Source organism: Mustela lutreola, chromosome 13 (genome assembly GCF_030435805.1).
Source record: "Mustela lutreola isolate mMusLut2 chromosome 13, mMusLut2.pri, whole genome shotgun sequence".
NCBI lineage: Eukaryota > Metazoa > Chordata > Mammalia > Carnivora > Mustelidae > Mustela > Mustela lutreola.
The window spans coordinates 62,837,512-62,850,811 of NC_081302.1; the positions used below are offsets into that span (position 1 = coordinate 62,837,512).

Consider the following 13,300-nt stretch of genomic DNA (forward strand, 5'->3'; position numbering starts at 1 on the left):
TACCAGAGTATCTATTAATGTGATTTATATACAAAATGACTATAAAATACAATGCTTTTTACAAATACTTCAAAAGAAACTTCCATTTTTGAAAGAAAAAGAACTAGAGGTTTTAAAACATAAAGCAAAAGAAACTGATTTTTGTCTAAGAAAAACAACTTTCTAACACAATTTTCTCAAAAGAAAACATGAATTTTCAGTGGAAGAAAATCCAGGACCACATAAATTAGGAATTATTATTTCAAATTAACCTTCCAAAACACAGCACACCATGTACTTGAGACTGAATTATGTTAATATATGATATATGTGGCTTTAAAACATAATATATTAATACAACCTAATTCCATTAGGACCACCTGTTAAGCATCTTAGCCAAAACCATTCAAAATACTTAATAGCTCTACTTCTTAACATTACCTGTTGACTCAATTTTTTGAGGTATGAAATGACACTGTAACTAAGTCCATATTCCATACTGTCTGCTATGAGGTTAGGTGCTCCCATCATTCTAACAGCTTTCTTCAAAGGCTATAGGAAAAGAGAAAACATCACTCAATCCTAAACTTGTCAAAAAGGTTACGACTACATGTATTGTCAGTTTTGAAGATTTCTTCAAAAAAAATTCTTTTTTTCAATAAGAGAGTAACATAATCATATTTGTATTTCAGTAAAATGTTTGCCAGTGGTACAAAAGGTAGCTTGAAATACTTAAAAAGGATTAGAGGCTATATTTTAACAAAACCTGGGACAGGAAAGGTAAAGTCCTAGACTCCTTAGTATCACTGGAGATACTAAGTTTTTAAGAAATGGGCAGGAGACTCATCACAGAGGGAGATTAAGACATGAAAAGGACACAAGAAAAATGGAAGATTTCTACCTTAGGTAACTGTGTGGGTTATGGCTCAACCATTCACTAGCTCTGTGACCCCAGACCAGGTTATATAGCCTCTCTGGGTCTAAACTATCTCATTTGAAAAGGACCATAGTATTTACTTCATAGGGTTGTCATGGGATTAAATGAATTAATACATGTAAAGCAACATACAGAAGCATCTGGTACACAGCAGGTATTCAGTAAGTGTTAATCACTATTAGCTGAACTGAAAAAATAGAAACAAGCTCTGAAGGAAAAAACAGTCTAATATTTACTACTGTGGATGTGGTATAGTAAAATAATTTTCAACTGTAAGGACAGCCTACCACTTTTGCTAAGAAAAATGTCACTAGCAGGACAGTCTAGTATGTGTGAGTGGGATGCAGTCAGAAAAGGATGATAGCTGGGTCGCTTGGGTGGCTCAGTCGTTAAATATCTCTCTTCGGCTCAGGTCATGACCCCAAGGTCCTAGGATGGAGCCCTGCATCAGGCTGCCTGCTTAGCAGGAAACCTGCTTCTCCCTCTCCCACTAAATCCTGCTTGTATTCCCTCTCTCACTATGTCTCTCTTTGTCAAATAAATAAATAAACATTTTTTTAATAAAAAAAGTAATCTTTTTTATGTTAAATTTTTTTTTTAATTTTTTAATTAAAAAGAAGAAAAAGAAAAGGATGAGAGCCATTCACGGACGTCAGAAAGTTTAGAAGCACTGGTATCAAACCGCAATCAAATCCCAGCTCTGATATTTAAAATCCACGTAGCTTTGCCTAAATCCTGCAGGTTGCTATGAAACGTAAATGAGTCAACATATGTAAGAGTTCATATTCTGTGTTCCTTCCTTTTCACTCTTACATGGCAGGCACTATGTGCTAGACACAAAACTTATCTCTTACAACTCTAAAATATGATTTTCAAAGCTTAAGAGGCACTTTGGGCGCCTGGGTGGTTCAGTGGGTTAAGCCGCTGCCTTCAGCTCAGGTCATGATCTCAGGGTCCTGGGATGGTGTCCCGCATCGGGCTCTCTGCTCAGCAGGGAGCCTGCTTCCCTTCCTTTCTCTCTGCCTGCCTCTCTGCCTACTTGTAATCTCTCTCTGTCAAATAAATAAATAAAATCTTTAAAAAAAAAAAAAAAAAGAAATTAATGCTTTTAGTAGAAACTATTTAGAAAGATTAGTTATTGTCAAATGTTATAGTATTCCTGCATTAAAAGTAAAAATAATGGTTAAAAGTGCTTTTAACACTGGTCTCCTTAAGAAGTTACTTTTCATACAACAGATAATGCATTTAATAATATATACATTATTGGTCTTAGCTACTATGATACATGAGGTGTTAAGTACAGGTGATCTCTGAACCACAGGAGGGCTAGAAGTGCCGACCCCACACAATTGAACATCCATGTACAACTTTTGACTCCCCCAAAACTTGACTAATAGCCTGCTATTGACTGAAAGCCTAGTAACATCATTCATTTTTGTACGTAATATGTATTTTATGTATACTCTATTCTCACAATAACCTAGGTTTTTCTTGATAATTTTTTTTTTAGTATTTATAAGCTATATGGTTCATCTGCGACTTCTCCAAATTGCTAAAAATCTCAAAAAAAACCTTCCTTTATATCTACCTGAAAAAATTCACATATAAGTGAACCCGTGCACTTCAAACCTTTGTTGTTCAAGGGTCAACTGTAATCACAAAGTTATGGTTCTAAAAATGTATGATTCTCTGAAAATATATACTTATCTACCTAAAAACACATTTCTGGAGACGTAGGGAATAAAGCAAGAAAAATTACTCTGTACCCTTAAAGAAAAATAGTTATAAAACTGCAATTTAACAAGGGAGTACAACAATTGGAGCTATTCTAAAAGCCAAGCTGCTTGGGATTAAATTCTAGTCTCCCACACATTAGCTATGTAGCCTTGGACAAATTATTTAATCAGTTAGTACCTTAGTTTCCTCATCTGTGAAACAGAAATAATGATTTCTACCTCATAGGGTTACTATATAAATTAAATGAGATTAATAGAACATTGTATCAAAAACTAATGAGGTTAATAAATGTAAAATGCTTAGCATAATATCAGGCCTAATGTACGCATTATATATACATTATCATGATCATTATCATTGTCGTCATTATTATGCAAATCACTGAAACCTTTCTTTTCCATTACATCTGCATTGGTCATTGACATTGGTCAATGTTCAAAACATTTGTATATTCTGTACATTCTATAATAGCAACAAATAAGTATTTTAATATCTACAGTAAACCATAACCATAATGTAAAATTTTGTAACAAGTTCTATTTTTAACAATAACATTCTTACCCCAAGATAGTAGGGAGGCATTGTCTTCAAATAACTTTCAAACGACTGTCTCCATTTCAATGTTGGTTTTGCTTTATGTACTTTAAACAAGTCATCTATAAATGTATAATGTGAACAAACTATCATCATCAATTGTTTTCACACATGAAAATCAAGTTAAATACATTTCATTTTTAAAGTCCACTTTCGTATTTGTAAGGCAGTAACATCAGATATCAAGTTTTTAACAAAATTAAAAGGGGCACAATTTTTAGTTCTGCCACTTTGAGTAGTAATACCATTTTAAACATAAAAAGATGCCAGTCGGGCGCCTGGGTGGCTCAGTGGGTTAAAGCCTCTGCCTTTGGCTCAGGTCATGATCCCAGGGTTCTGGGATTAAGCCCCACATCAGGCTCTCTGCTCAGCAGCGAGCCTGCTTCCCTCATCTCACTCTGCCTGCCTCTCTGCCTACTTGTGATCTCTATCAAATAGATAAATAAAATCTTAACAACAACAACAACAAAAAATAGATACCAATCATGTATTTCATGTAACAATATTTCATGTAACAATAAAGGCAGAATCAGAAAATACACAAGAAAATCTATACACCATCTACACTTAGACACAAAATAGATTTGAGGACAGAAGCAAAGTATGCACAAAATTTTCTATAAAATATACCTAATATTTTGACTATAACTTAAATCTGATGTGGTTCCATGGAGGAAAATTAGTCTTCTCCAATAGTACTGCTCAAAAATTATAGCCAGAGGATCCCCAGAAACTAACTTTAGGCTTTTATTACAATGTTTTAGAATAAATTCATTCATTTAGAAAAATATTTGCCAAATGAAAATTAAAGTACAGGTAAATTCTTAGAAAGAAAATACACTCAGATTTATAAATATATGCTTCTACAAAATGTCTTGTTCACCAAATATAAAGCCTGTATTACCAATTCTAACCATGTAAGAAATTAACTTGCAGAAAACTTAGAATATTTAAAATTTAAAACATAGTATCTTCAACAATTTATAGAACCAAAGGTGTTTGACAATGACTTTTAATTTACCATAGACAGACACAGATTGCTTTAAAACCACCTTGGATAGTAGGTTCAATATTTCAGAGTTAAAAGCGGTTCCATTAATTTTCACAAGACAGGAGAACTTACAAAGAGATATTCCCAAACTCTGTTTTGAGGAAAGTTTGTATGTATGCTGAGCCATAGAAAACAGAACAAGAATACTTACCTAAAAGAGGAAGGAGGACTGGGTAATTGTAAGGCATCACAAATAAGTTGACACAGTTCAGTGCTGTACTGGCTTTCAAGTAACCAAAGGGATGACCAAGTTCACTATATTTTGCACTATTGCTCACATATACCTGTTAAAAGGGGTGGTAAAGACAACATATTTAACGACCTTTACAAAATGTTTTATAAATCACTGATTCAATTTAACTTTTTAAAAGAACATTCAACTTTTAAGTCACTATAGATTTTTGGCTCACCTGCCAACATGTTTGAGGAGATTTCCTTTCCAAGATAAATTGAGTCAGTGGTGAAGGTTCCAACTCGTATTTGTCAAAAGGCAATTTGTCAATAACCATCGGTTCACAGTCCGTACAGGAAAACTTCACTACCGGGTGAGACGTGCGAGGTGGCTGGAGGGGAAAGTCTTATTATTACTATTCACACAAAATTCAAGAAACAAACTAATTTTCAGTACCACTCACTATCAGAATTTACTCATTTCCTCGATTTTGCTAGGTAACGAGTTTAATTTACTACTGAAAGCACTATTAAAGCTGAAAGAAAATACTTAAAAATGTAATGCTTAAATTTTATATTCACAAGAAAAAGCCAAAGCATTTTTAAAATGTACATAGAATAAAAATCTTTTTAGATCTTAAAATTTATAGATCTTTAAGATCTTAAGATTTTAGATCTTAAAATTTGCACTTTAAAGTGCAAAATTTTGGGCGCCTGGGTGGCTCAGTAGGTTAAGCCGCTGCCTTCGGCTCAGGTCATGATCTCGGAGTCCTGCGATCGAGTCCCACATCGGGCTCTCTGCTCAGCAGGGAGCCTGCTTCCTCCTCTCTGCCTGCCTCTCTGCCTGCTTGTGATCTCTCTCTGTCAAATAAATAAATAAAATCTTTAAAAAAAAATAAAAATAAAGTGCAAAATTTTGAAATTAAGTAAGTAATCATTAATTGTTACATCTAAGAAATAACTAATACAGAAACCTTCCTAACTTCTCATTTGTGGCAATTAAATTTCTTATAATGGAGTAGTAACTTCCAAACTGATTACATACCTTATTTAGTAAAAGTTTTTGAATACACAATATATTAGGACTAAGTTAATTTATAGGTATATAATAAAATATAAAATAAAATAATATTAAAAATAGGAGAAAAAAATAAACATAAATAGAAATTCTAATGTTTTCCTTCAGTTATTTCTGTGATATATACATACTACTTTGGACAACCTGATCTAAAGATAGAAAAAACACAGTAATGTAAGGGGGAGAAAAAAGGCATGTTAATCTAGTCCCAGCTCTCCCCTCCCAATAGCCTCCTTCCTAAAAATCTCATGATTGAAGACTGATGAAGGAAATAAGAGCTATGAAGAAATAATTTGAAATTTTGCTGCTATAAAAGGCTCTTATTACTTTATTACTACCTATATACTCTAGTGGCTCTCAAATCCAGTGTTGAGACCAAATCTCCCTCACTTCTTTTATGTTTCATCTGTCTACTAGATAGAACCAGAATCTTTTATAAATCCCTCCAACACGTTATTATACAATTCATTATTTCTCCCCCAAACTACAAAACCTGTTTTTTTTTTAAAGATTTTTATTTATTTATTTGATAGACAGAGAGAGATCACAAGTAGGCAGAGAGGCAGGCAGAGAGAGGGGGGAAGCAGGCTCCCCGCTGAGCAGAGAGCCCAATGTGGGGCTCGATCCCAGGACCCTGAGATCATGACCTAAGCTGAAGGCAGAGGCTTAAACCACTGAGCCTGAGCCACACACGCGCCCCCAAAACCTGGTTTTTTGTTTTTTGTTTTTTTTTTTAAAGATTTGTTGATTTGACAGACAGAGATCACAAGCAGACAGAGAGGCAGGCAGAGAGAGACAGAGGGAAGCAGGCTCCCTGCTGAGCAGAGAGCCCGATGGGGGACTCCATCCCAGGACCCTGAGATCATGACCTGAGCTGAAGGCAGCGGCTTAACCCACTGAGCCACCCAGGCGCCCCCCCAAAACCTGTTTTAAAAACCTAGGTGTTGGGGGACCTGGGTGGCTCTGTTAAGCATCTGCCTTCAGCTCAGGTCATGATCTCAGAGTCCTGGAATGGGGCCCCACATCGGGCCCTCTGCTCAGGGAGTCTGCTTCTCCCTCTGCCCTTCATCCTGCTCCTACACGCTCACTTGCACGTGCTCCCTCCCTCTCTCTCTCGCTCTCTCAAATAAATAAATAAAATCTTTAAAAATAAAAACAACCTACGTGTTATCCTCACTATCTCCTCCTTATCCTCATTATTTAACTGTCACAAAGAGCCAAATAAAATCCCACAAATTCTAAGCTAGTAGGCAGAACACAAAAACTTGGCAGGTGCTCAGTATTTAGTTACTGCCTTCTGTCAATAAATTCTCATCTCTCTAAAAATTTATATCTTCTCTTTCTTAGTACTCTAATTTATGCCTTCATCATTTCTCAGACTAGACTAGTACAACTGCTTATTTTTAATTAACCTCTCTAATTAGCTCCCTCCAATCAATCCCATAGCCACAAAATATAAATATGATCATGTAATTTCCCTACCTAAAATTATTTGGTAAAAGTAGCAACCAATCACCTAAAAATAGGACCCAGACTCTTTTCTTTAAATATATACAAAGATCCTTAATGATCTGGTCCCTATCTCTTTCAACCACCACATCATGTATACCCTGTGCTCCAGCCATGCCTAACCACTTGTAGTTATCCAAGCAGATCAGCATCTTTTCATGCCCCTGGTTTCGCATTATTCCTGGCTGCTCTATCATTTTCTCCCTTGCATATTACAAACAAAGTTTTAAAGTCTGAATTGGCAAGTAAGACATCTGACACCCTTTCTTGCCCTGTCCTCCAAATACATACAGGCAGTTAGGCACCACATCCTCTGGGCTCTGCTCCATGCACCTCGTACAGTCAGCACACTGTTTTGTATTATGTTCACTAGTCTGACCTTCCTGTAGAATGGTAAGATTTCAGAAGGGAAGCACCATGTTTTACTTCATATTGTGCTCCTTCATTTCTTATGTACCTAACACCTATCTTATTAAAACAGTCCATGAAACTCAATTTTATTTTTGAATGAAAATACTGAGATCCAAGGGGGAAAATGTGTACTAGCAAGAGAGGATGTCTTCTATAACTTGGCAAAGAAAATTTTGCATTTATGACTTCATTTAATCCCCCAATCTCATGAGATAGCAGTTATCTCCATTTAACTGATGGGAAATTGAGTGGAGAAGATAGCTGACCAAAACACAGCTAATAACTGGTGGAGCCATGATCTAATAAATTCAGAACCAGTCTCTTAACAAATCACATTTAATTTCAGTATCAATACATCTGATTTGAATACTATTATTTATAAAAAACTTCATTTCCCCTCTAATATCCTTCAGTTAACTCTGCCAGTTCTTTCCAATATTGTCTCTTTCTTATGATTCTCTCCTCAATCATCGTAATTCATTCTCTTAAAATCTCTTACATGAATCCTAGCAATAGCCATCTAGATAACCTGCTTACCATCCAACTCATCTCCTAATTCTGCTGCAGATGAAAACAACTGGATTAAATTTCCTAAAGCAGCACGCTTTTAAAAACATCTTCACTTATTCTGTGAACCCCACTGAAGTGAGAAAAGCTCAAATCCTCTAACCTTGCATTTAAAGTCATGAGCCAACTGGTTTATGTAATACTCTCAATGCCCCCCACACATGTTATGATCCACCTATACTCAGCTATTTCTCCTTCCTCTAAATACACTTTACTCTTTTTGACTTCCATACTTGTTTTTTTAGGATTTTATTTATTTACTTGACAGAGAAACAGAGAGCACAAGCAGGAAGAGCAGCAGGGAGAGGAAGAAGCAGGTTTCTCACTAAGCAGGAAGCCCAGTGCGGGGCTCGATGCTAGGATCCCAGGACCACCACCCAAGCCAAAAGCTGAAATCAAACTGACTGAGCCACCCAGAAGCCTTCATACTCTTTCCTCCCCCAACTGAAATCCCACACTTCAAAATCTAACGATTTGCAAAAGACCACTAGGGCAATATTAACAGATAATGCTTGTGACACTGGTTTTAGATTTCCTTCTATTACTACACATACTCCTAGAGGTGTTAAAATACAACAGAATGAACAACCAACAAGACAATATTTCATATAAATAAGGTATCTCTTCTATAAAAGGTGAAAGGGCTCCAGAAAAGAAAGTAAAATGACTAAAGAAATTAATAGCTTCTCTAGAAAGGCCAGATTTTAAAACTATGATGATTCAATCAGAAAACAAAGAAAAGGAATAAAAGAACACTTCTTATAAAGCCTTAATTTCATGTACCACTTCACTAAATCCCTAATAAATAGAGGAAATATGTATAGAATACAAATAAATAAATATTGCCCTGAAGAGTTGATATAGGTTTAAAGGTTTCAACTCATGCGCTACAGGTGGGAATGTAAACTGGTATAGCCACTGTGGAAAATGGTATGGAGGTTCCTCAAAAAGTTAAAGATAGAACTCCTCTACCATGCAGCAATCACATGGGTATTTAAAAGAATACAAAAACACTAATTCTAAGGGATACATGATACTCCTATGTTTACAGCAGCATTATTTATAATAGCCAAGATACAGAAGTAGCCCCAGTGCCCGTTAATTAATGAATGGATAAAGAAGATAAGGTATATGTATATTATAACGGAATATTATTCAGTTATAAAGAAAATGAAATCTTGCCATATGAATAACATGGATGTAGCTAAGAGTGAATGCTGAGCAAAGTAAGTCATTCAGAGAAAGACAAATACCACGATTTCACCCGTATGTGGAATTTAAGAAACAAAACAAATGAACAAAGGGGAAAATGAGAGAGAGAATACAAGAAACACTCTTTAACTACAGAGAACACACTGATGGCCAGAGGGGAGGTGGGTGAGGGGATGGGTGAAATAGGTGATGGGGATTAAAGAGTGCAGTTTTGTGATCAGCACTGGATGTTGTATGGACGTGTTAAATCACTATATCCTATACCTGAAATTAATATAATACCATATGTTTACTGGAATTAAAATAAAAACTTAACAAAAATAATAATGAAAAAGTTTCAGAAAGGTTTCAGTTTAATTAAAAAATAGTATCTGCATGAAACTTTATTAAAACTTCTTCATGGGGGGGCGCCTGGGTGGCTCAGTGGGTTAAAGCCTCTGCTTTCGGCTCGGGTCTTGGTCCCAGGGTCCTGAGATGGAACCCCGCATCAAGCTCTCCGATCAGCAGGGAGCCTGCTTCCCTTCCTCTCTCTGCCTGCCTCTCTGCCTACTTGTAATCTCTCTCTGTCAAATAAATAAATAAAATCTTAAAAAAAAAAAAAAACTGCTTCATGGATCTCTGAAATATCATTATTATCTTCTAAGGGTAATAGCAAAAGAACTACTAACATGTTCTGCCACAAAGTATGCCTAGATACTAGAAACTAGAAAAAAAGCTCAGATACTACGAAAAAAGCTATCCTGAAAAAGGCATATTAATATCACTGGCTAGATATTAATTTGTATGAATTTTTCCTTTAGTGTAAGGACCATAGAGTGAATACTGTTAATTCACAATGATCATTCAATAAACCTCACAATTTCTAAAAATAATTCATATAAACAAGACCAGAAAGTCATTTCTATTTAAAAGCTTCCAGAATGAAAACACTGGACATAACCTAAAACCATGGAAGTCAACATAGATTTCTAAGACTACATCCTAAAAGATTATAAACAATTGGAATTATTTTCTAACCTTTTATTTAAATTCTAAATTGTATCCTAGAGACAAATCCTTATGTTACATTAATATTTAGAGACCAAAGAGAAACTCTTCTCACATTATGTTTCTGCACCCAAATGCCAATAATAAAAACATAAACATAACAGATTCTAAAGGAGGGGGCACCTGGGTGGCTCAGTGGGTTAAGCCTCTGCCTTAGGCTCAGGTCATGATCCCAGGTGAGATCGAGCCCTGCAGGGGGCTCTCTGCTCAGCAGGGAACCTGCTACCCCTCTCTTTCTCTCTCTCTCTCTCTCTCTCTCCCTGACTCTGCCTACTTGTGATCTCTCTCTCTGTCAGATAAAGATATAAATTCTTAAAAAACAAAAATAGATTCTAAAGGAAACCAACACCTTTTTTCTACTACTTTATAATGAATGATACAGTATACTAAATCACGTAATAATAGCTTACCAGAGCACTTTGAACATCTGTCTAATTCCTGTAAATTAGCCACATCCTTGGTAACAGTACTTCAAACTACTATGAAAAGCAGTTAAATGGTGACTAATACAAAGTCATAGTCATTTTGGTACTTACTAGTGTTGGAGAATTCTGATCTGGCCAAAAAGATTCTGGAACAGGCCAATGACCTATAGGAACCCCAGTTTTAGGATTTGGTCTGACATATATGAGTTTGTGACAGCTATGCCAAGGCTGTGATCCAAAAGGTCTTGATATATCTGGCTGACCATCTGTAGCAAAGAAATTAAGACAAAGAAAGTAAGTATCATTAAGGAAAAAAAGCCATAAAAAGTTAAATTATATCCATTGTTACTTAACCTAGTAAAAATGTCTGAATCTTGCTCAATTCTGAATTTTCCTGTTTCTTTTGAATGGTTCTAATATGACAACACCTAGATTAAAATTCACAAAACGGTAAAGGCTATAAATTCCAACTATGAATTCAACAGTTGAAAGGAGGTCCCACAGTATCCTTTACTTGCCAGTTCAGAATAAGTAAAAACCTACTTTATGGCAGATACTTGTTTAATGAATGGTATGTTTTCCCTATTATTAAATGATAGGGAAGAAAATCTCTTCGTCATCCATTGGCTAAGTAAATACTAGGTAAGTATTGCTACATTAAGATTTCTTTAAAATCATTTTTAAACTAAAGCCTAAATATCAAAAAATTTTTATATGCAAATCAAACTCGAGGTATCTACCTTCAATCTAAAATAATTCTAGCAAAATAGCAATGGTCTTCAACAGTTTATTTAACATTTACTTGGTGCCTAACTCTAAGCCAAATATTAAAATAATTTAAAAATAAATACATTCTGTGTCTAAGAGTCAATTAAAGAAGGTTATTTTTTTTAAAGACACAGTGACACAATTTATATAACTTTGCCATTTTCTGTTCCTTCCCTATTACACCCCTCTGAAAGTAACCAGTTTTTTTTTTCCTTATGACCTTTCTATTCTCCCAATTTACCCACTCAATGGATCACTTCTGCCAAGTGTCATTAATGATTCTGTAATTTTGTTATAAGCTATGCCATACTACACAGAGGATCACAGATATATAAGCTGTCCATTGGTTCTAGTGTAACTCCTCTAACTAATATAAATAGTTCATGATCACAGAATATTAAAATAAAGTCAGATGGAACTTAACTAGAATAGAATCCAGCTTAATGGCAAAGGCTGGTGGTTCCTTTTTTTGTAACCACACAAACCATTTGTTTTTGACCAGACTGATCCTTAGAAAAAATGTAGCTAAGGAATTAAACACCTAGGATTAAACATTCTTGTTCAATTAAGGGACACAGGATACACACATATACTGGAGAGAGGAAAGTGGCCTTTTATTTTTTTAAAAGGAAGTATGAGGCTGCTAATTAATAAATGCCTAATAAGGTTTTGACTCCTATATTATGAACAATCCGTATAAAAAAGTGATGCTAGTGAATCACTATCAGTTTATCTTCACTTTCCTGTTTAATCTTCCCTCTTTACCAATAGCCATTTTGTCATCTTAATAATTTGACCTTGTCAATCTTAAAGCCAAATCATAGTAATTTTTCAGTTCTAGTTCAACAATAAAGTTTAGAATGTCTATAAGAAAAGTACAATAATACCTTCTACAGGTGAAGGATCTGGTCCTGCTTTTTCAAAGTTTATTACCACCCCACTTTGCACTTTCTGCACCAAAGACTCCAGACACTGATTAAGCATTCTTGGAGAACATACAGAGTATGAGCGACCTGAGATAAAAAGAATAAAGTTAGTTGCAGAAATTTCTACCTTTAGCAAGCCAGAACCCAAGCCAGTTGGGTTTCTGACACTATTAACGAAAGTTCAATGGCAAAGTTTGACTTTATTTCATTATCTTATGGAAAAATGAAAAAAAAAAAAGTCATTTTCAATCAACTAAAAATTCCATCTTATGACAATATGTACAATTTTTCTTCTAAATGTAGATACACAGAAAACAGAAATTTGATCTGAAAAAACAATAATGAAAAAAATCACATTATACATATACTTATATATGTATATTATGTAAAATATAAATTAAAATACATACATAAAATTATCTTCAACTATTACCCAGTATAGTTTATCTTTAATACATATACCTAACATCTAATAACTAACCTTCAAGATCTTACTCCTAATAAATGAAAGTATTAGCACTATGAGTAATGCTAAGCACATACTAATGCTAATGCTAAGCAGATACTCAATTATTTAACTGGAAATTAATTAATTAATTAGAAATTACTGCATATTTGACATATTGCACTTTAAGATAGATGGTAGCATGTGCTTTTCATGAATTTCCTTTGGCTTATGTATTTGGGAATTAAACCTATCTTAAATGAATTTTCCTTTTGTATATTTTAACCTATAGAATTTTTAGTACACAGCAATAAAATGTTAGTGGTCAAAAAAACACAAGATCTCTTAAACAGGGATTTTCCATAAATGTATCTAGACCTGTGCTGTCCCATACTGTAATCACTGACCACATATGGATACTGAGATAGCCAGTCCATCTAATG

General features: G+C 34.8%; 1 protein-coding gene across 6 annotated transcripts in view; it reads right to left on the minus strand.

Moving 5' to 3' along the window:
- Positions 1 to 13,300, minus strand: part of INTS6 (integrator complex subunit 6) — a 109,258-nt gene that overhangs the window by 35,739 nt on the left and 60,219 nt on the right. For all 6 annotated transcript variants that reach the window (XR_009346835.1, XR_009346837.1, XR_009346836.1 and 3 more), the window contains 6 exons: positions 12,374 to 12,499; positions 10,830 to 10,984; positions 4,709 to 4,861; positions 4,450 to 4,582; positions 3,215 to 3,309; positions 421 to 531 (listed from right to left, as the gene is read on the minus strand). Coding sequence is in view for 3 of the 6 variants with exons in the window: in XM_059143767.1 (XP_058999750.1) it covers positions 421 to 531; positions 3,215 to 3,309; positions 4,450 to 4,582; positions 4,709 to 4,861; positions 10,830 to 10,984; positions 12,374 to 12,499 (773 nt within the window). In the remaining 3 variants the exon portion in view is untranslated. The remainder of the gene's footprint in view (positions 1 to 420; positions 532 to 3,214; positions 3,310 to 4,449; positions 4,583 to 4,708; positions 4,862 to 10,829; positions 10,985 to 12,373; positions 12,500 to 13,300) is intronic.